This window comes from Trematomus bernacchii, unplaced genomic scaffold (genome assembly GCF_902827165.1).
Source record: "Trematomus bernacchii unplaced genomic scaffold, fTreBer1.1, whole genome shotgun sequence".
NCBI lineage: Eukaryota > Metazoa > Chordata > Actinopteri > Perciformes > Nototheniidae > Trematomus > Trematomus bernacchii.
In genome coordinates this window covers 1,843,878-1,868,642 of record NW_022987609.1, presented here as the reverse complement: position 1 = coordinate 1,868,642, position 24,765 = coordinate 1,843,878, and the positions used below count along the sequence as shown (strand labels likewise).

Genomic DNA, 24,765 nt, shown 5'->3' with positions numbered 1-24,765 from the left:
TGGGCTCTCATGCTGGCAGACAGGTGGTGTTTAAAAATACTTAGTTCTGCTGTTCCCAGACTGGAAAATGAATGAAACTGAAAGCAATACATTAGGAACCATGTAAAGCAACATTGAAAAAGGCTAAATAGTGTTGTAAGGAGATTAGTGTTTTCACAGGTGTTGTAAACGTTTTTTTTATTTTCAGTTCTGTAATCATTCACCATGTTCGGTTACAAATAAATGCTTTTTCTTGACATTAAGCAGGGATATTTAATGTCATTAAAACAGAAAAACAAAATGGATCCTACAATACACTGACTTAAATGAATACATTCCTATTGCACTTTCAATTGCGTCTTTGGTAGTTAATGGATTTTGTACATTTATGATCAGTTATTGGGCAGAAATGCATGCCAAATAGAAATGTGTTAACGCTAACTTAATGTAAAATGACACTTTGTGTTAGAACAACTCCCAACCAGTTTGTTCATTTGCAAAGGAAATTAATCTTAAAACCTTTGTTCTTCTCAAAAGCAATGTGTTAAATGGCTCAAAGATAATATAGCATATCTGGAGGGTGCTCTTCTCACCGTAAGACATGGAGTTAAGAACCATTCAATGTTTTTCTCCATCTCACAATCATGAGGTAATTGGACTGTTTGGGAAATAAATTAATTTAGCTTTGCATAACTGCCTCTGCCAAAAAAAAAAATCATACAACAGAATATTTTGAATGCTGAAAAGATGTGCACTTCAAAATGATACAAAAATACAGACGCATATACACAGTGTCCTCATGCGTACAAAAGTTGACGTATTTGGCTCTACTAAAACGCCCTGAAAATAAGGCATTGTGAATCAGAACGGTTTACTACACTAAAACATACATCAAATTGTTCACAGGCCAAAACATCCCCTTCAGTTGTGTATCGATATAAATCTGTAAATTGAGGAACTTGCATCATACAGTGATTGTTTTTTTTTATTAACATAAATCCTTTCTCTTGTTTGCTCATTCTATTGCAAAACATACACAGCTCTCATTTAACAACCAACAGGAACATACAGTACTGTGACACTCATAAGCTTCCTATTGCCCCCTTTTCTACAGCTCCCAAACCAAAGCAGCAAATTGACAATAATGCATATAAATCCCAGTGAAAAGAGAAAGTTTCACAGTGTAGTACACCACAGTCTCAAATGCAATTAGCTGAAATGTAACTCGACATGCTTTGGAGTCTTAAGAGACAGAGCAGCAGCAAGATGAAAACAAAAAGACATGGCTTAATGTTGGATTGCAGTTTTCTGTTGAAACTTGCAGATAGTTAAAACAATAATACCAGTAATCTTCACACGTCTGCTGCAGTGTCTCAATCAAGTTTAAGGCAAAGTGGAGAGAATATTCAGTTTGTATGTTATTAACATTCTTCATAATACAAACACATCTTGTGACAAAGTGTAATTATCTTTCCGGTCTAATCAGCCAGTGTGTGCCAATGAAGGATTGGGTTAAAAATCCTTTTTGTTTTGCAAAAATGTGACTTCTTTAGCGCTGCTTCTCCAGTGTAAGCACGGAGGACATACTCTACCAACCAGCCCCGACTTTAACATGCAAACATCATCATATTCAGACGTTCTGAATCAGGTTCATGCCCTTCAGTTTGTCAATCCTCTGGAAAGAGAGGAGCTTCACATAGCCTCACACAGTCACACCAGCAAAAACCTTTAGAAAAGCTGCGGCGATCTGCGTGAGGCTTCTTCTTCTTCTTTTCTTATCTCTGGTCCTAACTGAGGAGGAGGCGTCTCTCTCCAACACTTCTGCAGAGTGGTGACCTGCAGATTAACACACAATTTGTATTTTAGTAGACTCCCTATTCCCTCAAGTTTGTATACTGTATTATTTTAATCACATTTTATTTGTTTAATTACCTGAGGTGGACGATGTCTCATGACAAAATGTGTACGAAGAGAATGGCCAGGCCAATGTTGAGAAGGATGACCATGCATATCATTATGGTGTTTGGGCCCTTCAACAGAAGTAAACATGAGACATGAGGGCAGGGAAGGCAGTTTACCATCTTGTGAATGTGTAGAAACTTGAACAGTTTGGAACAATTATTACTCAAGAAATATTTTTGGGTAATGTTTTGCACTAAACATTTGTAGTATTATGGGAAACCAACAGACATCAATGTTCAATTGATGGTCGAAGCTTGTTCCTTTTTAAGAAGATGGAAATGTCTTTTAAAAAAAAAAGATTTTAGTTGTTAACTTATCTATTTTTAAGACTGCTGTAATTATATTTCTGAATCACTCTTAAAGGTGGGGTAGGTAATTCACTTCAGAAACACTTTTTGTTATATTCCATGGAATGCTCTTAACATCCCGATTGCAATGAATACATTAAATGCTTTGACAATAAATACATACAAAAATGTCATCTGTGGAAGCCGTGGCGCTGTAAAAAGTACGACCAATCATCTGAGCCGGCCCAGGTAAAATAACTGGATGGCCTACCTGCCTGTCAGCTTTCCATCTGTGCACAAACTTATCTCGTGCCCTCATTGGTCATGTGCGCATTCGTGTGTGTTGGAGGAGGGGCTCTGTAAGGAAGTCTGAAGGAAGGGGCAGATTTTTTTCGGCTGCGTACTTTCAAATTCTACCGCACTCGAGCTGGTTTCTCATTCTTACCTACCCTACCTTTAAGTAAACTAATTGTAATGTACATTTAAAGATAAGTAATGAGATCTTCTCGGCTGTATTCCTGTAGTTTACATTTAACATATTAAATCTGTTGCACTCTCAGTTAAATATGAGTTAAGGGAAGACTTTAAGGTCCAACTGCTTGTTCCTTAGTTTCCTAAAAGAGTAGAAATCTGGATTTATCTTGAATATTTTCACATCTTGTGATTAAGCAGAGGTAATTTATAACCTAATACTTCTACATTTTGGGAGATGCACTTTCTTCACTTGGCAGTTATAATGTGGCATCTCTATTTAGCTAGCATGCTAACATTTGCTTATCAGCACTACACACTGAACAGTTGTGTGTGTACAGGAATTTAATTCGTTTTGCAGTCCAATTATGTGTTAGGGGAAAGTTAAGGGAAAGACCAAAGTAATTTGAATTCATCTTGTAAATATCATACAAATTCTCCAATCATAAATCCACATATTTTACTTCAAACCACCAACGTGAACCTAGTGGTGGTGCTAAAGGAAAAGATTGAGGATCGTCAAATTGACTAGGATTTATCATGAATGTCAGTAGAAAACTAAATGGCAACATGTCCAATCGTTTTTTTGCATATTTGTGTTGACCAACGTTTTGGATTGACTACAATTGCTGACTCGGTAGTCGAAGCTAAAATGACTAAATAATCAAATGTGTGTCATTGTGTTTATCAGCTGTCTTACCTCCAGCTCCAAAGACTCAGCAGGCACTTCAGGACTCCGGCTCAACGCCATGGCCTTCTGTCTGGATTCTGCTTTGGGCTCCACCTTCGCGGCTGGTTTGGCCACGATGGCTTCGGCCTCCACTGGCATTAGTGCTAGTTTAGGTTCAGGAGTCGGTGTAGGTTTTGGGGACGGAGCTGGGCTCGGCTGTCGCTTCGGTAACGGCGTTGTCTCTGCTCTGCTGGCCGGCCTGCTCACCTCTCTCGACTCCACTTTGTTCTCAGAGACGGACGGCGCTCGTTCCTGGACTGATGGAGCTCTTTCAGGTTTGACCTCGATGGGTTTAGGCTCGGGGGTGGCGGCTCGTGATGGCACTTTGGAGGCGGGGCGCGGCTCTTCTTCTTCATCTTGAGAGATGAGGCTATTCCTTACAGAGGCAACAGGTGCAGAAACAACATCTGGAGCTGGTTCCTCTGAATCAAACTTCTGCAGGGGCTTTATCTCCAGGTCTGATCCCTGCTCGTTCTTGCTGCTCTGACGGCTGGGGGTGCGAGAAGGGCCACGACTACCGGGGGCCTCTGTGCTCTCAGGTGCAGCCGTGGGGGGGGCAGAGGTTGCTGGGGTGGTGGGGCGGCTGCTGGGTCTGCTGTTGGACTTACTGCTGCCCTTATTGCCTCCACTTTTAATGGATTTGTCTTCTTTCCAGCTTCCTGGACTGAGGAGCTTGGGGTCTTCCTTGCTAATGATGATGCCTGGGCTTGGGGAGGGGGTGCGCGCTAGGGAAGAGCCAGGCATGAGGTTGTCCAGTTCATTCATGAAGGGGCTCTCTGGTGGCGTGGGCAGGGGATCCTCCTCCGCCAGTAGAGGCTCATGCATGATGGTCTCGGTGGTCTCACTTCCCTCGATGCTCTCATGTATCACTCTCTTCTTCAGATACTCAGGACCTGTGAGAGACCAGGACATTAGAGACAAGATAAGATAAGAAAGACATGGCATTGTACAATACAAATTAAAAAGACTAGAAATAAACAAGAAAGTAGAAAATATACATGTTGAATTTACAAATGAACAATAACAAAAACAAGGGTGCATAAGTCTGTGAGGGATGGAATATTACATATTAAACTGAATATATAAATGTGAGATTTTAAGTCCAAGAGAAGCTATGGAGCAGATATTAATATGTTAGAGGGACATTTATAATACACACTTTACCTTTTTTACAACAAACCATGGGATAATATTGATTAACCAGATCATGACTTCTAGAAAGAGACATTGCTTTTACTTTTTTTTTTAAATATATCCTTTCAGTGCTGTGAGGCTACTATTTGACCAGATCCCATGAAAAGCCTTAAACCAATGCATTAAAGTCCGCCGCTCAGAGTTATTTTGAATTCATGTTTACTTCTGCAGCTGGTCTTTAGCTGCATAATTCCCGATCCAATGTGTCCCTTTTAGACACACAATTATTTAATAGCTGGATTTAATGAATCCCAAAGATAGCTAGGGGATCAATCAATCAATGTTTATTTATATAGCCCAATATCACAAATGTTACATTTGTCTCAGTGGACTTCACAGTTTGTACAGAATATCAGAATGACAATACGACACCGTCTGTCCTTAGACCCTCACATCGTACAAGGAAAAACCTCCGGAGAAAACCCACAGTTTAAAGGGGAACATGGGAGAAACCTCAGGGAGAGCAACAGAGGAGGGATCCCTCTCCCAGGACGGACAGACGTGCAATAGATGCCGTGTGTAAATCGAAGAGATAATACATTTACAACATAGGTAGTCCAAATGTTTGGAAATGCGTGTGTCTATAATAAGAAGATGAATCCACGAGGATATCCATCAAGAACTCATGATCCAGGACCACAGCAACAGGCACAGCCACGACTCAAGATCCAGGGCTCGCGATCCAGGTAGGAGCTAGGGGTTGTATTGTTTACTATAGTGTTTAGTGTAATAGTGCTTTTGGTGCTCAAAAGTCATATTTTGGGGCTCCAGTATGGAGTGTGTGTGATTGAATGAAAGTAAACTACACTGTCTGTGTTCGTGGTAGTCAAGGAAATGCATCAGTTTGTCTCATTTATGTGATTTGAATAGCTATTATGAGACAGTTTTCTTTCTTTGACAGCAATTGAGGTATATGGCTCAGAGAAAGGCGTTATATGAGGGATTGGACACACAGAGAAGACTTGTTAGTGGTTCAATTCATAGCAGGACTTGTCTTTTTGTAGGGCTACTCTGACACAATTCATTTAGCCTCTCAGAAACATGGATTACTGTCAGATTACGCTCTCTGCTGAGGGAGAAAGCAGGAGAAAATAGCAAGGGGCTCCAAAATGGCTCTGGTGCTTTTGTGTGAACGTGTAAGTGTGAGTATCGCCAGACTCGCAATGAAACTGATATGATCCCTTCGACCCAATAAGATGTTCCTTTTTTAGACATTCAGATGCGACTACCCTTGTGGAGAGCCTCAGCCGAGGATCTGCCAGCTCCAAGTGGAGACATGCGCAGGGACACTTTATAAACTACAGCGTGGTTAGTGGTGGAAGAAGTTCTCTCTTACCTAAGTGAATGCAGCAATACCAAAGTGTAAAAATAATCTGTTACAAGTGAAAGTTATCAATTTCTAATTTAACGTATAACTTATCAATATCAAGTATAAATAGTATGATGCCGAATGGCCCATTTCAGAATGGATATCATATTATTGGATAATCATTAGTGATGCATTCATTTGTCATTGCTTTAAGGTTGCAGCTAGGTAGACATGTAGCTGTAATTTATATTTCCTGCATACTTCAGTAGCTTGTGTATTCCTCAATTAGATCAATAAAGGTATCATTATCCAAACAATTGCATCAAACATGTTTTTTTTAAATTGTTTTCTTAGTATGAATCTGAATCTGTAAGGTAACTTAAATTATTAGATCAATATAACAAGTATAAGTCCCACTAACATAGAAGGGAGTAGCAGAAAAGGAAAATGCTCAAGTAAAGTATCTAAACATTGTACTTAAGTACAGCACTTTAGTGTACTGATGTATTATTGTTTTCTTCAGTTAATAGTAATATTGATGTCGTTTTATTTGTATGAAGTTCATAGTTATACTAAACACGTAAGAGAAGTCTGACTCGTTTGAGCATGTTACACTCATGACTTGAGAAAGATAATAAAAGTATGTGCTTTTTTTATAAACATGGACTGCATTGTCCCTGCTAAGTAAACGATTAAATGGAAATGGATAAATATGAGTCTTAACCAGAGAATAATCCAGGTGAAAATAACTGCTTGTGTTTATAGCCAATTATGAACCATTTCAGTCTTCCTCTCAGAGCCACTGACCTGGCTGGTAGAAGGAGGGGGACAGCTCTTTGGACACCAGCCGGGCGATGCTGGACTCGTTGTTGGAGGCCAGAGCCGCCAGCTCCGCTCCGTCGGCCTTCCCCTTCGAGTGGGTCGTCCTGCGGGGGAACAACGCATCACAGATCATCAGTCACTGGTACAACTCATACAGATTTAATATCTTCAGGTTACTGTTACTGTTATGTTTCTAAATTGGGGTTTTCTATTTAGTTGTATGTTTTTACATCATGTATGAGGGTTTTCAGTCTGTGGCTATAAGTATGGTTTTATTGTCTCGTGCTTTTACATTAGTTTCTTTTTGTCCTATCAGTTTTGTCTAAATGTATTTATGCTGCTTTTTTATATATATTTTGATGTACAGCACTTTGGTCAACTCTGTTGTTTTTAAATGTTCTATATAAATAAAGTTGGATTGGATTGGATTATGTTATCTGTATGTATGCATAAATCTGAAAGGTTATTATAATAAGGTGGCACCACATTCACACATTGAAGATAGCTTGTATTTACTACAGTGTAGGTCTAAAATATTCACATACTGCAACTATCAAATCTGCTCAAAGTGCTCCAAAGAATAATGATGACAATATCACGCTTGATTAGATTACAACACTCGTAAGACTCTTCAAAACTTTACACTTCTGGACAGTTGAATGCGAACATTTGGTGTAACCTTATCAAACCAACAAGCTACCAGATAAACAAGAAATTATTGTAAGAACAATAGAAACCCACCCTTATTGGCAGAGAGGGGAATCCCATCAAGCTGCTCTCAATTCTTAATTAACAGCCAGTCCTGAACGAGACTCTAATCACTCTAATTGTGACTTTTAGATGAAATGAATTAACAACAGGTAGGGAACGAGTAGGCTACCAAAGAATGAGATAATGCCTCAAAAACTATTTTGGTGAAGCAAAAATGCACTAAAAGCTCCTCAAATGTGACTATTTGCTATTAAAAAATAAACATCCTGGGTTTTGGATAGTCGATTGAGAAAAAAATAGCAATTTAAAAGACATATTTTACTTTTTTAGACCAATCTTTTATTGAAATTATCATGAAACATACAGATGAATTGATAGTGAACACATTTTTTTTGTAGCTTAAATATCACAACCTGTGTTCTCTAAACAACAAGCGTGTTAAAGACTCATTCAAAGTTGATGATGCAGTATTGTGTTAATATTGAAAATGAATTATGCATAACTAGACTTTGGATTTCACTTTGATATTATGTTTTATCTTTGTGTCGTTTAATGCACGTTGACCTTGATCTTGACTTTTCTGATTAAACAAATGATGGATGTTGAATGTGAGACCTTAAGAAAAGATGGTTTAAGACAGTTTAACCAAAATTACTGCAGTACACGGGATTGTTTATAGTGTTCAATCAGGGCGGGGTGGCTACAAGTCATATGGCTAATTAAACCCCCTGTCCGTTAGCTAATAATACATTAGCTATCGAGAGAGGAGGTGTCCTTTTCTGCTGTTGGACTGGAACAGAAATAAATTATACTTTCATCGCCCCCAAGCAGGACAATGAGTTATGACTGTAAGATACTAAAACATCCATCAACACACATCATACATATTTTTATGTGACAGAGACAGAGAGGGGTCAGGAGTGATGCATAAAGCTACAGAAAAGTTCGGACCGACAATTTAAATGGTGGGGAGATGTGTGGGAGAGAAACTTTGGGAAAATGTAGCCTTTGCAGACCATTTACAGAAAAATCTATACAACACACCAGAGTAGCAATATTTAATTCTTATCGTCATTGTTGTTATTATATTAGTAATTTGCTATCTTATCATAAATTAACAACACAAGAGTCTGTTGTTGTTTAACTGATGCATTGCTTGGAGCTAAATGCTAAAATAATTCGCACAATGTTGATATAACAGGAATAATTTTGAACATGTTCACCCAGTACAACCGTGTTAAAGTAACGCTAATAGTTGTGCTAATTGTTAGCACTTAACACGCTGTCTAACTTTCAATTACCGTACCAATTAGATTTCTGACCAGATGGTAGCTCTAGATAAAAGTAAAGTGATCGCAGTTCATTCTTTGAGGAACATGAATATGTGTACCATTATTCATGCTAATCCCTACAATAACTTGTGCCAATGGATCTTATGTAAGCAGATATATTTAACCAAAAAAACTGAAAGGTTTATCGTGCTGGTGGTGGTAATAAAAAGTCAGGAGGTCATCAAAGTTAGTAGGCTTCATCCTGATGGGGACTGTAATATCTGTACTAAATATGAAGGCTGCAAATCCAATAATTTTTTCGGATGATTCAGTCTCGACCAAAGTAGACAACACACTGAACAAATATATAATTTCCGTGCAGAGAGTTCAAGCCTCCTGCTGCACATTAACAGGGAGAATTACTGATTGTGATTACTCTGTGGATACTTGACATACTGTAACTTTACACCGAGCTGAATATAGCTCCTGGTCCACTTGAAGACTCAGAGGGGAAGGAGCTTCCCTCTGGAACAATTAGAGACCCCCGAGGCTCGCTGTTTGAGATGGATGAGCTCCACCTGCCCACACACCATCAGCACCTCCGTCCTCTCCCAGCAACAAACACACCCTCACATGTTTATATTCACACTGACATCTTTCAATAAAGCACAGCTACGAATAACAGCAGCTGCTTTTTAGCAACAAGCTTTTTAGGTAACTCCCAAAGGCAACAGCACAAACTAAAGCATACTCCATTAATACAACACATCACAGAAACACACTTCTAAGTTTGACAGCAATGTATAAAGTGAGTATCATGTGTAGTTCTGAATGTATAAACATAAATCCATGTGTATTTGACATACAGTATATCATTCTACTGAGACACAGCTCTTAATGGATAAGGGTGCAGGCTTTTCTCATTCATTGTTGTACTCGCACTAAAAAGTAATGCACTATAATTAAAAAATAACCAACGTTAGTGTGAGACAGGATGTGCAGGGCTGCCTTCAAATCGTGGCTCATTGATATGTTTAAAAGAAAATGCTTGTATCGATTAATTTCACGTGATACTCCACAACATTTGAGATGTAATATAATACTTTTTACAACAATACATGTATTTGATGGTTAACATAGGATGCATTGCCTTTGAATAAACTACTAATTGGTATATAAAATCATTTTCTATGCCTTGATTAAAGTCACCAGTGATGCCTGCAGAGCTCAGAGACAGACTGTGAAGGCTACTAAAAAATGTCTGCTGCATTCAAGGTCTTCAAGAGCACAGTGGCCTCCATCACTCTTACGTGAAAGCGGCAACTTCTCATAACCCAGAGTGAGTGTGTGAGTGTGTGTGTGTGTGTGTGTGTGTGTGTGTGTGTGGTGTGTGTGTGTGTGTGTGTGTGTGTGTGTGTGTGTGTGTGTGTGTGTGTGTGTGTGTGTGTGTGTGTATGGGTGTCTCAATGCATCACCAGGATTACTTCCAGCACCATAGATGTGCACAAACCTCAGACTGGAAGAGTGTGAACCATCATCCTGTGTCCTTGAGAGAAGAGTAAGAGCTCAACCCTGCTTATCATTGCAAAGGAATGACAGATTCAACCCTAATATATATCCAGTGAAATTATGCTGCATCATTCACTGAAAACAACCACCAGGAATTGAAGAGCAGCTGAGTACTGAGCTGTGTTATCATATATTTGTATATGGCCACTGTGGGGATAGTTTCTCAAATCTGCCTGCAATGCTGCTAAAAGCATGGGAGATTGTTATGTCTACCATCAACTATAAGAAAATCCATTGATTTGCCACTGTCATTTATGTGTACTGATATATCATTAAGTCTGCATTAACTGCCATACCGGCTTTAAAAAATAGGTGTTATAAAAAACAAAAGCTTAAACAGGTATATCTTTTAAATTATAAGTTCAGTTAAAGGTGGGGTAGGTAATTTTGGAGAAACCAGCTCGAGTGCGCTAGAATTTGAAAATACACAGCCGGAAAAAATCTGCCATTTCCTTACAGAGCCCCTCCTCCAACACACACGCACATGACCAATGAGGGCACGAGATAAGTTTGTGCACAGATGGAAGGCTGACAGGCAGGTAGGCCATCCAGTTATTTTAGCCGGGCCGGCTCAGATGATTGGTCGTGCTTTTTACAGTACTACGGCTTCCACAGATGATATTTTTTTATGGATTTTTTGTCAAAGCACTTAAGATATTCATTGCTATCGGGATGTTAAGAGCATTCCATGGAATATAACAAAAAGTGTATCTCGAGCCGGTTTCTCAAACTTACCTACCCCACCTTTAATGACAATACAAATGAGACAATCGCCAAAAACACAGATAACATCAAATAAATAGGTATTTATTTGGAGTGGATTTTTAGGATCTTTGGGTGCTTTTACTCCAATAATAAGGGAATGGAAGTTATTTTTGGTAGTTGAGGTAAAATAAACACAATCCTGCCAAAAATGAGGAAATGATTGCTGTATGGTCCTTTTTTAGTTAAGAAAGACTATTATTAGGGAGCAGACAAAGGAAGTAGCGTTGCTCTCTTAAATTAATCTCTGGATTTCTGCAGCCCTCCTTCTAACAACAGAATGAAAATGATGCAGATAAGAACGAGCCAGCACGGCCCTTGAAGTTGTATAACTGCTGCAGTGCGTCTCTGCAACCAAACATGACATTTGACACTGTGACCTAAATACCCTTTGTGCCTTTAGGGCTGCCTTAAGGATTCTTGTTGTGCTCTGAGGAGGAATGAGACGTCAGCAGCCTTGAACATTTAAAGCTATGAACAATTGTACAAATTCAAATCCTATTTTAGCCGGTGCACAATGGAGAAGCCTGTCTTCGTCCTGCTGTTTTGTAACCACTTGCTTTTTGTCACGCTGCAGTTGTCTCGAAAGGCTGCTGAGGGCAGGAGATATTCTGTCATTCTGGCATGTGCCACTTTATCTTTGTGGAGGGGCCTATTCAACTGTGTGTGTGAATGTGTGTGTGTGTGTGTGTTTGTGGGTATGCGTGCGAGAGAAAGAGAGCGTGTGAATTTAGTGTCTATAAAAAGACGACTAAATGTTTCAGACTATAATCAAATCACTTCACAAAATAGGTGTACATTAGGAGCTAATTGCAACCTCATTATTGCAGCATTGCAAAGAGGTCACATAATAAATACATGCAGAGTAAATTAAGTACTAAGATCATACTACAAAAAGAAAAATTAGCAATACCACAGTGTAGAAATTCTAGTAAAGATCACACCCTCAAAAAGTAGAAAAGTATTTATATATGCCATAAGTAAAGGAGCGTATGAACCATTTCAGAACAATATCATTTATATAATCGGATGGAAATGATTGTGTTCGTTTGGGGCTTGTTTTTTCACTTTTTAGCTTTTTGTATCCACCATGCTTAAAAATCCATAATCAAAAATGTGGTTATTATATGTTGTACTTGTCATGAAAAGTAACCAAAGTTATCAAATAGATGTAGCAGGAAAAAAGTACAATATAAAGTAGCCTACATTTTTTTTATTAAAGTACAATTCCTCAAGAGTGTACAAGCTTGAGTACATGTATTTAGTATCTTTCCTTTGCTAGAAGAGCAACAGAGATCTGATGAATAGTCCTGAGCTGTGGTGAGAATTGAACTCTATTTACAAATGCTACACACAAAATGCTCGTATCAGCAGTACAGTATGTAATCCAAGCCGCCGAACTAAAGCTAGGTGTGGTACATATATACACCAACCCTTTATACCCAAGCACTTGCTTATGAGCTGTGTCATATTTATACCCGTGGAACCATTTGACACCGCTGCTGACGCAAGATGGACCGAGATCTCCGAATGCTGCTGCCGGCAAGCAGCGGGTGAGAGAAACTAAATCAGCGAGCAGACGGCTGTTTTCAAGCAGAGGTGTGCACCATTTTGTATTTGATTTGCTAAAACAGGACAAAAGAGAGTTACTTTATAGGTAATAGCCTGGCTTTAGGGTGTAATGGATAACATGTAGTGGGATTAAGTAACATACAAAAAAGGCAGCTGTAACCTTCACAATAAGAAAGCATAATAAGATTACTGGTACAAATGTAAAACACTCAAAAGTGTAGAATGACACCAAAACTACCGTAATCTTCCAGTTCATCATCATGGCCAGTTAAAAAAAAGCTTTTTGGGGTTTTCTATATCCTGTAGTGTGTTATATAGGTTTTTGTGCATGTAAATGGTCTGCAAGTGCAAAAATCCCTGTGTTTCCTCCAGATGGAGTTTCTCTCCCACTCACACTCCCCCCCCCCCTGCCTGAAACGCCTCCATTGAACTCCTTTGTTTACTTCTGTAACATAGTGACATCATTGTGTAACACTCGCATTTCTATTGGCTGGCGCTCCAACACATTGTACGTGATAGGCTAAGGACATCTCTAAGCGGTTGACCAATCACAACAGAGCTGGCCAGCTAACCAATCACAGCAGACTGGGCTCTGGTTTCAGACAGAGGGTGAAAAGAGGCATAAGCACAGGCAGAAAAATAAAGACCTTTTTGAACATTAAAGCCATAAACTCAAAAATACAAATATGAACCTGAAAATTAGCATAGTAGGTCCTTTGAACAAAAATATCTTGGTTTCTTCTTTTCTAAGGTTACACTGTTCTGTTTGTGTTGTAACAGAATGTAATCAGGATACTGATTACTTTGTTAAAATTAGTTATTGTAATGGAATATATTTTTAACCCCCCCACCCCTCAATAGGTATGCAGACAAACACTGGGATTCAGCTTATAAACAGTCTGGCTGTGTGTCTGTGACTAGGCAGGAAAAATGGGTTTTGCAGGCCGGGGGAGGGGGATAATCAGCTGTTGCATTCCCCTGTGATTGTGATGTACCAAGAGTGCGCCTGCCCATATTTAGTCAGGGCTCCTCTGTGTGTGTGTGTGTGTGTGTGTGTGTGTGTGTGTGTGTGTGTGTGTGTGTGTGTGTGTGTGTGTGTGTGTCATTTACACCCTGCCCTGCCACACAGGTCCTCCTGCAGCCGGCCCACGCATCAGAACAATGTCCACAGAGCGTCTGAGTGCCAGTCAGCTAACGGACCTGAAGAGGACAGGTCTGGCTACTCATTCAGCGCACACGTGTATTTTTAACCGTCGACTTCATCGCCAAAGGATCATGAAGTGATGAAACCACTGCCAGGAACAGATGTGTCATGTCTCCACTGCTTGTATAATAAACAGATTTCCATTCAACATGCAGGAACAGCCAAGAGTGGCTGATGTTTAGTTTGTGAGGTGACTACAGTATTAAGATCCTCTACTGACATAGAAAATAAAATGATGTAAAATACTCTATTGCAAGTTACATTACAAATGCAAGTACTAAAGTATTATTGGCAAAACGTACTTAAAGTGTTAAAAGTAATATTTTTTCTGCAGAAAATGAATACAACTCCTTAACTGTGTTTCTCTTTTGCAGTGGTCGTTCCTTCACTTATTTATTTGTATTTGTTCGTAGCCTATTTTCTATTTTGCTTAGTTTATTTTGGCTAACACATTTACAATATATGCGAGTATACACCATGGTTTTCCAGTAGTTTGGTAGCTGTACTTCCTATGAGGTGTTGTTTGGTTAGTTAAGGCCACCGAGGTGTTTCTGGAAGCTTTCCTGCATAAACACTGAGCTGTGCAGGCGCCTGTGGATGTGCTGTAGGTGAGCTGGAAGCACTGATGCAACGGCCCATAACTCTTATATACTGCTTATCCTCTGGAGTACAATATTTAGATTTCAATCTGCAGGGACAGGGCTCTGCGGTCCATCAGCGCTGTAAACACTGAGCTTATTTCAGGTGCTGAAGACGACGGTGGAGAAAAACAACACGCCTTGTACGGGCATAGCTAGCTGAAGGTGGATGTGTGCACATCTGAACAATACACCACATGAATTATTGATTTCTTATGAATTGACTTCAGAATGCACTGATTATAATGCATTTTAGATGTGTTGTTAGCTTAAGAAGTTCTGACAGGCTTGTATTATTACCTCTGGAAAGGCAGGCTAGCAGTTTGCCCCTGTTTCTGTGATGCTAAGCTAAGTGTCTCCTGGCTGTAAATTCACATTGTCTTTCTATCTTTTTAATGTAATCTCATGTTATTGTTGCCCTTTTTATCCTATATAGGCTACGTACAATTAGTGATTTAATTGCAAAGGTAATTTGTTTGTCCAAAAAGAGCGCCTTAAATTTGACTATAATGGGACCTATAATGATTGGACAGTTATGAGTTTGGTTTTACCATCAAACTCTTGGCGAGACACTATTAGCTCTTGTTTTCTTAGTGAAATGACCTGCAAGTTTAACAGGCTTGTAAAGAGCTGGTCGAATTCTCTGGATGACAGGAAAGGTGCTTCAATGCTTCCTTTCTTATCTCCTTTATCTTAGGATACACTGGACCATCCTTTACCGTCTCACAATTCCTTGCAGTTTTAAACCAATCTTAACATCCCTGTTTGATGGTACACTATGGATACACATGGATACTTTTCTATGTGTTACTTAAAACAAACAATGTTAAATGTCTGTTCCTTGCATCTTGTGTTAAATATTGATCCTTGTTGATGTTGCATTTGGAGCTGCTGTGATGCAAGAAACGTTTCAGATTTGATCTGACAGTAAAGTATTGTGTTTTCGTCACATTCTGCCTCTCTGTCCCTATTTCCTCTTGCTCTCCTCTGCCCTCGGTAACACCCCTCCCAGCTGCTCACCTGTTCCCCATATCCCTCGTTAGTCTGCAGTATATAACCGGCCTTTTTCCACTCATTCCCTGCCAGGTTGTTTGTTGCCATGCTGCTTTGAGTGCTGAACCTGCCCCCGCCCCCCCAACACTCTGATGCTGTCTGTCTGCCTGTCTGTGAGCATACACCTTTACTTTAACATGAACTCACCTAACTGTCCCGTTCTCAGTGAAATTACCATACATGCTAATACTGTATTGCTAATTTTATTTCCATAGGTGCAATTTTTTACTGGTCACAATTTCCTTTGACCAATTGGAAAGTGATAAGGCAAATTGTTGAAGTGAAATGCAAGGGAGTATTTATTTTAATTCTCAACACCAAGACATTAGTCCTGAAACATTTTAACTTTTTGATCCTCTTGAAGATCCAATAGAGCCTGATTTTGGAGAACATTTATTCGAGTAAATGTTTCTACAATCTTTGTTTTATTTACTTTTTTATTTATTTATTATTTATACTTTTTCCGAATATTGACTGTATTTTGTTTGAGCCCAGAGATGTTCTGTTCTTTGATTTAAAATTATTTCTTGTGTTGCATTAAGGTCTTAATGTCTTAGAAAGGTTGTATTGAAATACAAGCTGTACATGTATTGCAGGTGAATCCTGTGTAAGCTGAGCTCACCAAATATTACTAATACTTTTAATACCACCAGTTCTACACCCACAACGAAGACATTAAATACATTATTTTAATATTTACAGCTGTAACATGGGACAGGTCTGCTTTAAAAGTTAGTCCAGTCCTGGTTGTTAAAGTCCCGTAGTATATTCTGCCAGTTCAGACAGATTTCATAACAGAAACTGAGTCACATAGGGAGGAATGTGTGTTCAAATTGTACAATTATTGCAAAAAACTCTCTGCAGTGAAAACAGTCAAAGGTTATCTAGCTTTGATCTAAATCATGATGGGCTTGAACATTTGGTTATTCAGCGCGTGATATGAAATTCTGTGGGGAAAACACTGTGACTGTAAAGAGTAGCCACTGCGCTCATTATTTCTTATCTGTAATACGGTATAAAATAAACATAATGGTGGTGATTTCTGTTATGGGAGTTGTTTCGACTAGCAGCCAGAGTCAGTGAAGTGTCTTTTGTATTGCCTCTTGTCTCTACATGATCTGTTACCCTCATTTACCTTCAGTGTCATTTGAGTGAAGCTAGGCCCAGTTTGTGTCTTTCAGCATTAAGCAACAGTTTCTATAAAGTTTCCAACATTATTAATGAAGCTCAGCGCAAGTTCAACCAGGAAGACCTTCTTTTCTCATTCATTTACTATGTCTATGATATACTGGGGGTGTTTCTCAATCGCGAGTACGCTTGCTTGGTAGCACATGTCTGCCGAGCATCTTGCTTCAGAAGCGAGTCAAGAATACTTCCTGGCATTCGGAAAACGAAGAGTGGAACACGCTAGCAAGTGTGCAGGTGTGCGTCATATGAGAGGCCCCGCCTTACATCTTCCGCCACAGATTTGGGGAAATTGGTCCGTGCGCAAAGCATTGTGGGGATTTTAAGACCGCGGAGTCTACTCATGTGCAGCCTCGATATTTCTCCAAACGGAGTACGCCGGGCTCGGTAGATTTCCAAGTATACTGGAGATTGGAACAGTACTTCGGCGGCACTCGATGACGTAGTATGCTTGAAATAGTGGCTCTGAAGCAGCTTTACTCGCGATTGAGAAACACCCTCTCTCTCCTCTCAATAAGTGATCGGGGGCGTCACTCCCCAGCTTAACCAATCACTTCGCTCTATTCCCACAAGCCTATCATAGCGCTCCGCTAAACCTTTTAAGTCTGCTCTCCCCCCTCTGACAGCTGTCATTTCAGGTGACTCAACGCAACCCTCCTCCACCCCTTTTCACCTCCTGTCCCTCTGAATCCAGGGTCAAGCTAAGCCACTCCCCTTCAGACCGAACCCAACTATCCATTCACCACCACCAGTGTCTAGACCCCAGGGGGTTTCATCGGATCGGTTCTCCCCTCCCGAATGATACTCCTGCACTACGGGGCCTAATCGCCAAAACTCCATTACATTAATTTGTGTATTCCTGGCAATAAATATGTATTCTTACATCAAAACCGTCTCTCCTGATTGAACTGATGTTCTGAAGATATTTCCAGAATCTTTAAGCACTGTTGAAAAGGTTCGAATAAAGAAAATATTACATCTGTTACATGAAAGAAACTGAACTTCTCTGGTTTCAACTATATTGTATCCTGGCAGACATATCTCCTTTTTTACAATATAAAACAAACATGTTTTGCATGAAAATACAAATATTTCGGCATTCAGCAGAAAGAATATATTTTCCAGATGGCGAGCAGAGTGTTTAATTATTCAGGAAAGACCTTCAGAACTGCTATACATGTTGTTAAATAACCTTTTAGGTTTTGGAAATATCAAAAGTGACATTTCTTTAATTAATTATTTTAGAAAAAACTGATGCTTAGCCCCTCGAAGGTCCAAAAAGGGTTTTTCTGGGATACTTCTCGCATAGTATTTTGAGTTGTGCATTGCATTTAGAGTGCCTCTGAACCATAGAGACATTCTGAGCTGCATTATGATATACATATAAGGTTGATTTAGACAGAGTGTAGCTGTGATGCTGACTTTAGCTTTAGGATGGTGCTGTGATGCTGACTTTTTCTAGGATGATGCTGTGATGCAGCAGTAGTCTGAGCATTTACCCCAGCTTCACCCTGCACAGCCGGACAGAGCAGCTGCAGCTGTGCTCACAGCCAGTGGCACTACACTGTCGGCCTTTTCAAAGGAGTATTGAGCAATAAATGCCTCATATAAAACGTCACATTGTCCCTCCTTTCTCTATAATCTGCAGAGCATTCTCCTAAACTAGCAGTATATTGTAACTGGACTGATATGACACAGTAACTCTTTCTATGAATCAGGGTGGAAGCAAACTATAAAAGTTCAGGAAAATATTTCGACCATGAGCAATCAGGTGCTCAGAAGCATTGTGACTAATGCATGAGTCGTACAAACTAGGGTTAGGTTGAATAGTCATTGTTTCTTACACATTTACTTGCACATGGGTCACTTTCAACACTCTCTTGCACTATTTTATTTCTATTCTGTTTATTTTTCTAACTATTTGTATTGTTTTATGCCTTATATATATTTATGTTGCATTGTTGAAGGAGCCTTGGACTCAAGTTTTTCATTGCCAAAATACACCAAAGCTATATGACAACAAAACCTTTGAATCTGTTCTTACCGGGAAGCAGCGATTTCTGCCTTCTGCTTGCCGATGGCAGCGGCCCTCTGAGCGCCCTCCACCGCCCGCTCCACCTTCTGCTTGATCTTGGTTCCCTTCAGCTGGATCATCCTCTTCTTCACGGCCTTCACCAGCAGGTTGTTCATGTACTTGCCTTCCTCCTTCCCTCCCTCGGCGAAGGTGGTGCAGCCGTAACCGTGTCTCTGGTTGTTCATCCACTCGCCCTCGTACTTCAGCCCGCTGGACCTTTCGCTTATTCCATATCCCGAGCGCTTGTCGTTCTTCCACTCGCCCAAGTAGACCTCAGTGGTGGTGGCGTCGATGTCGGCCTCCACCGGGGGGAAATCCTCCGCCCCGGCGAGGCTGTCGTCCCCGATGCTGATGGTGGAGTGGGTGTCGCTGGCATTGGAGCTCAGAGCCGATTCGGTCCTCAGGAAGCTGATCTTGCTCTTCTGGCTGGACAGCGAGGTACTTGACTCGGACTTCTTCAGCTTACCCAGCAGCGAGCCTCTTCGAAACAGGCCCTTCTTCTTGGGTTTCACCGCCTCTGGGTCCACCTGGAGCGTGAGGGCGAAGCCTCCACGGGACGGTCCCAGCTGGGTGGGGGTGGTGACGTGTGTCTCCTCTCCTGAGGCGTTGGTGGTGGTGATGACGGGGATGTCTTGCTGTAGGACGGTGCCGTTGCTGTGTTCGCTGCGAAGGGAGGTCAGGGAGGTACGAAGAGGGGAGCGGACAACTGCTGCCATGCCATAAGGGACACTCTGCCGGACGCCATAGCCATGCCGCATCCCGCCTGTGAACTGACCCTGGAAAGTACCTGGAAACATCAGAAAACAGGAAGTTATACTTTTCTACCTGCAACACAGACCAGGATACTTTTTACAGCAGTGTCAGCAATGTCCGTCTCTGAGTTGGTTTTCACACCTCTTCGGTCCATACTGAAATATCTCAACAACTATGAGATGAATTGCCATGAAATTTGGTAGAAACATTCACTAAACCCAGGGGATGAATCGTGATAATTTTGGTGATCCTCTGACTCGTTTTCTACCGCCACCAGCAAGTCAAAGTTGAAATCTACTGGACGGATTGGCGTAACATTTCTATGGTTTTCTAGATAGTATAAAAAACTTTGGCTTTTCATCTAGTGCAATCATCAGGGCACATTTTCTATTAGTTGAGGACATTTCCATTAGCCTCATCTGTACTTTGTTAGGTGCAAATTAGCAAATGTTAGCATGCTAACATGCTAAACTAAGATGGGTAACAGGGTAACTATTATGCCTGTTAGCATTGTTGTTATGAGCATGTTAGCATTGTAATTGTGAGTATGTTAGCATGCTAATGTTAACATTTAGCCTACAGCGTCGTTAAGCTGTTAGCTTGGCTGTAGACTTTTAAACATGGCTTGGAGCTAAAATAGTTCACTCCATATAAAACTGCCCTTCCTTTATTTCTGCCCGCATGTCATGGATATCTCTAGTGTGAAAAGTTCATTAATGCTCTTACTGAAAAGTCATCTTGAGGTCTGCTCTCATGCTATAATTGACACGAGTGTGGATTATAGTGACAGCTAGGCCTCAGCTGAGGGGCCAGGAGGGGCTATTATTACATCCTGACATGTGGCGCTATCACATCCCCCCTCGACTTCCACCAGGCTGGACTTCAAAGCTGATGAGTCAGCTGGCAAAGAGGGGAACCACTGATATGTTACAAGCAGAGATCACTGCGATCAATTTGATATTCTCACCTATTTAGTTTCCTCTACAATAAATGAATGTGCTGGGGGATATCATTGCACCAGAAGCTTTGAGAGAATATCGAAGGATTCAAAACTCAAGGCGACTTTCGATGTTCAGGATTGTTTGTAATTACACCTAAGGTTATCTATGATTGGATGTTATCTAGTCTGCCTATTAAAAACAGTTAATTCAGTGTTTGAAATCGAAGAAATACATTTACTCAAGTACAATTTTTAAGGTACTTTACAGCGCTGAAGGACTGCAGAGCCCTGTCCCTGCAGATAGAAATCTAAAAATATTGTACTCCAGAGGATAAGCAGTATATAAGAGTTATGGGCCGTTGCACCAGCTACAGTACTTCCCTATATTTTAGAGTTAATTGTTGTATGTTTAAATTCACTACATTCATCTCATTGTATAGTTAAAAGTCATTTTCCAGATTCTGGTATAATATGCACAACAAGAACTGATTAGAGCGTAAAATATTATATTATTTTTATGGACTTGACTATGCAACACATACCTACTGTACGTAGTCAATAGTATCTTAAGCAACATGACAGTTCTGCTAATCAGTTGCCTAATTGTTAGTTATATATATATTATACTATAATAAGATGCAAATAACTCAAAAAAGGTGCCTTGTTTCTGCATAATCAGTACTTCCACGTCATTAAGAGAAAGATAGTTCAAGTAGAGTTTTGAACATAGAGCCTCTTCTAGTGACAGATTGTTTCTACATGTCAGGATTCCTTACTTCAGTAAATGTTTTCCACCACTGTTGTTGACGGTGTAGTTTAACAAAATGGAAAGAATCCTGCAGCGTTTGATTTCCTGCGAGCTTTGAGCTCTTCTTGACTGACAGCAGCAGGGAGATATTTTCTTCTGGTTACGCACAGACATCACAAACGAACATGAGGATCACAGACTGTTCTGTTTGTAATATGTCTGCACATCGCCTGCAATGAACTTGGTGCATTCGACCATTTGGCCGCTTGAGGGGTCTTAATGTTGCATGACTTAGTTATCAGGATTTAGTTACAGTACTTTTACATTAACCACACTGTAGTGTAACTCAGTAGGGGAACATATATTTTTACATGAGCACTGTACAGTACTTACACAAACACTGTTGATTCCTTTTTTACTTTATTCATTTGACTTCACTACATTTATCGGACAGGTGTTCTTTGCAGGTTTGACACAACTTCTGATCAACAAGGACATATATTGCTATATTGGTTTAGGTGTAGTAATTGGGAGTATTTAGGAGTCAGTTATACTAATGTAAATTATCTCAATGCTTCCTACCATTGCACAGGTCTGCAGCTGCAAATGTATGCAACGTCTATGTAAGTAGTGGAGAGTAACTAAATACAATTACTTTAGTATTAAGTACTCATAAATGTTATTTGTTATTATTATTTCAGAATTTATATTTGCTACTACTACTTCATTCTTCTACAACACTTCAGAGGCAGACATTGTATTCTGTATTCCCCTAAATGTATTTGATATCTCGTACTTTTTACATTGAGAATGTAAAGATATTGCCATAAAATAAAAGCCCATGTTTAACTAGCTACCAATCAGTATGGTATATAAAGTACTAATTTCATTGATTCAATAAAAAGATAATGTAATTCATTTCATTGTAACAGTTTGTAAAAATGTGTTCCACTCCACCTTAATTAAATGCAAATAATTCCTTAGTTGGTTAATTTACATTTTGCATGCAGAACTTTCACTTGTCACTAAGTATTTTTACATTTTAGAAGCCCTGTCATCACTTTTAAGTATGTTCTTCACTGGTGTAATCCACTCGTCTACATTTCAGAGGGAGTAACGACTTTAACTTTTATGTTTGCCAGTAAAACATGTTCTTTCAGCACAGTTTTCTGTCGCACTATAACAAAAAGTTTTGAATCTGGATCTCACCCCCGTCAGCATATGTCTCTGTTCCATATCCATCCTGTAGCCCATTATTCCAAGTCCCTTCATACTTTGCTCCACTGCCCACACTGATCCGGATGCCATATCTCCCTTTGAAGCCATGAGTCCATTCCCCTTTGTAAATCCAGTGTCCTTTGGTTTCTACTCCCAGGCCGTGACGCTTGCCCTGCGACCAGTACCCCTCATAGGTGTTTCCACTGGGCCAGGTGTAGACCCCCACCACCTCGAAACCGTAGTTCCAGGATCCGGAGAACTCGCCCTGGCCTTTGGGTCCGGTGCAGATGCCATGGCCGTGGGCTTTCCCCCCCTCCCAGCCTCCACAATAAGCCCCACCGTCGTCAAACTCAAAGCGACCTCCACTCATGCCTCACCCGAAGTGCGCAGCGATCAGAAAGTAAAGTTTGTAGTCTGTTTCGTGGCTAAAGATACCGTCAGTCTGACTTCACCTTCACCTGACATCAAAACCGTCTGCAGATATCCTTGGTGCTGAACTTAAGGGGGTTTCTTCTCTTGGAGTTGGGTTGGGTAGTTTTACGTGTCCATAAAGCTTCGGGACGCACTTCTTCATACAAACTTCAATGTGTCCTCTTTTACTCCAGTGTCTTCTTGGGTCAATCTTCTGTGTTGCAAATTTGGATGATAAATCGAATTCTTTTCTTCTGTCTTGACAAGCCACTGATCTTACATGGCTTTTTCCAGGGGGCCACAGAGAAAAGCCCCTTTCCCCTGTCCCTGCCACCCAGCTATCTCCTGACAGTCGCTGCTGTTGGGAAATATTTCAGCAGACCTAACAAGGCGACCAATCCACACACACACACCCTTCCAAAAATACAACCCAATCCTTACTCTGCTGCCTGCAAGGAGCCATGCCAGAGTCTTGCCACCTCGGGGCTGAAGTATACATGCCATTCAGGACTCAGCTCTCTTTACATTTTCCCTACAGTTAATGCAGTAATTATTCTCTAATAGGCTATTAAGCTTGACGAAAGGGCTCAGTGAAAGTATAGATCTCTGTAATTTCACATTGATTTCCCTGCCTGGTCTCATAGATCTTATAATAATACTTCTACATTAGGAAATTACAGCCTGTGCGTCTGTTATTAAAACATTATTTTAACCCTGTATTCCTATATATATATATCTGTATATATATGATTATGAAAATATATTGATTTACTCATGGTTCAGTCCTATGTCATTATTGACCTATAGTGTGATTTATATATTGTTTAATTATAGAATCTGAATAAATCAATATATTTTCATAATCAGTCAGATTTATTATTATTATTTTTGCTGGGTAATTGCATGAGTCTAATAGCAAAATATACAATTTACTGCCAATATGTCAATTAATAATGGTTTATTTCCATTTTCCATTGCAACCGTAACAGTAGGCTATGAGTTAATGTTTGCATTATGGATGTATCAGACATTTCAATCTTTTTACTCCCCCTGCTGGGGAATACATGTAACTGCATCATATCTTTTAATTTAATTAGGAATACATAAATAGGAAGAAATTACAACTTGTTTTTACATTTATTGCTATTTTTTTGTATAGTCAGTCAAACTTGCACACGTAAAAAACGTTACTTAAAAAAAAAATATAAATATTAAAACATTGTATTGGTTCTTCTAAGAATCCCTTATAAATAGCCTAAATGTGCTTTTAGCAGGTATTAATATGCTTACATTGTCAAAATGTTTTACGTTACTATTATTGATAAAGAAAACTTTATTGCATTTCTCTGAATGGTGGAGGTGGAGCTCTTTTTCCTGCTTTATAAGAATGAAGCAGGTAAGGTTATGATTAAAAGTAGGCTACTTCCCATCACAGACCTTTATGTTCCAAATTGGCAATCTGTTGGCATTTTCGTTTGCTTTTTTGTTATTTTTCTCCTGCTATCGTGTTACTTGTTAAACAATGTGACCCTGTAGTCTTCTGCTAGCCTGCATGTCCTTTCAGAGAGCAGCTTGACCTTCCACCGAAACCTCGGTGAGATGCACCGCGCATGCTTGTGCATCATGTGATGTCACACGGTTACACATTGATTTAACGCAGGTGCAGCAGCATGCTCGAGTAAGAAGCTATTTGCATATGGATTTTTTTAATGATTTGGGTCTGTATTCATTTCGAAGTGCAGGCGGTTTCAGCACCGGAGCTGTCCGAACCTGACGGTGCTGCTGTTGCGTGAACAGACGATGCTGAGCGGCTGAAATCCTCCCTCTCTTTCTATCTCTGTTTCTCTCTGTTTCTCTCTCTCTCTCTCTCTCTCTCTCTCTCTCTCTCTCTCTCTCTCTCTC

General features: G+C 40.0%; 1 protein-coding gene across 1 annotated transcript; it reads right to left on the bottom strand.

Annotated features, from left to right (window-relative positions):
* Nucleotides 1-160: 160 nt before the first annotated feature.
* Nucleotides 161-23,197, bottom strand: jph2 (junctophilin 2). Its single transcript, XM_034131694.1, has 6 exons — nucleotides 22,444-23,197; nucleotides 18,764-19,580; nucleotides 6,740-6,858; nucleotides 3,400-4,322; nucleotides 1,912-2,009; nucleotides 161-1,815 (listed from the first exon to the last, which is right to left on the bottom strand). The coding sequence occupies exons 1-5, from the start codon at nucleotides 22,820-22,822 to the stop codon at nucleotides 1,929-1,931; spliced, it is 2,319 nt and encodes a 772-aa protein (XP_033987585.1). The 5' UTR covers nucleotides 22,823-23,197; the 3' UTR covers nucleotides 161-1,815; nucleotides 1,912-1,928.
* Nucleotides 23,198-24,765: the final 1,568 nt, after the last annotated feature.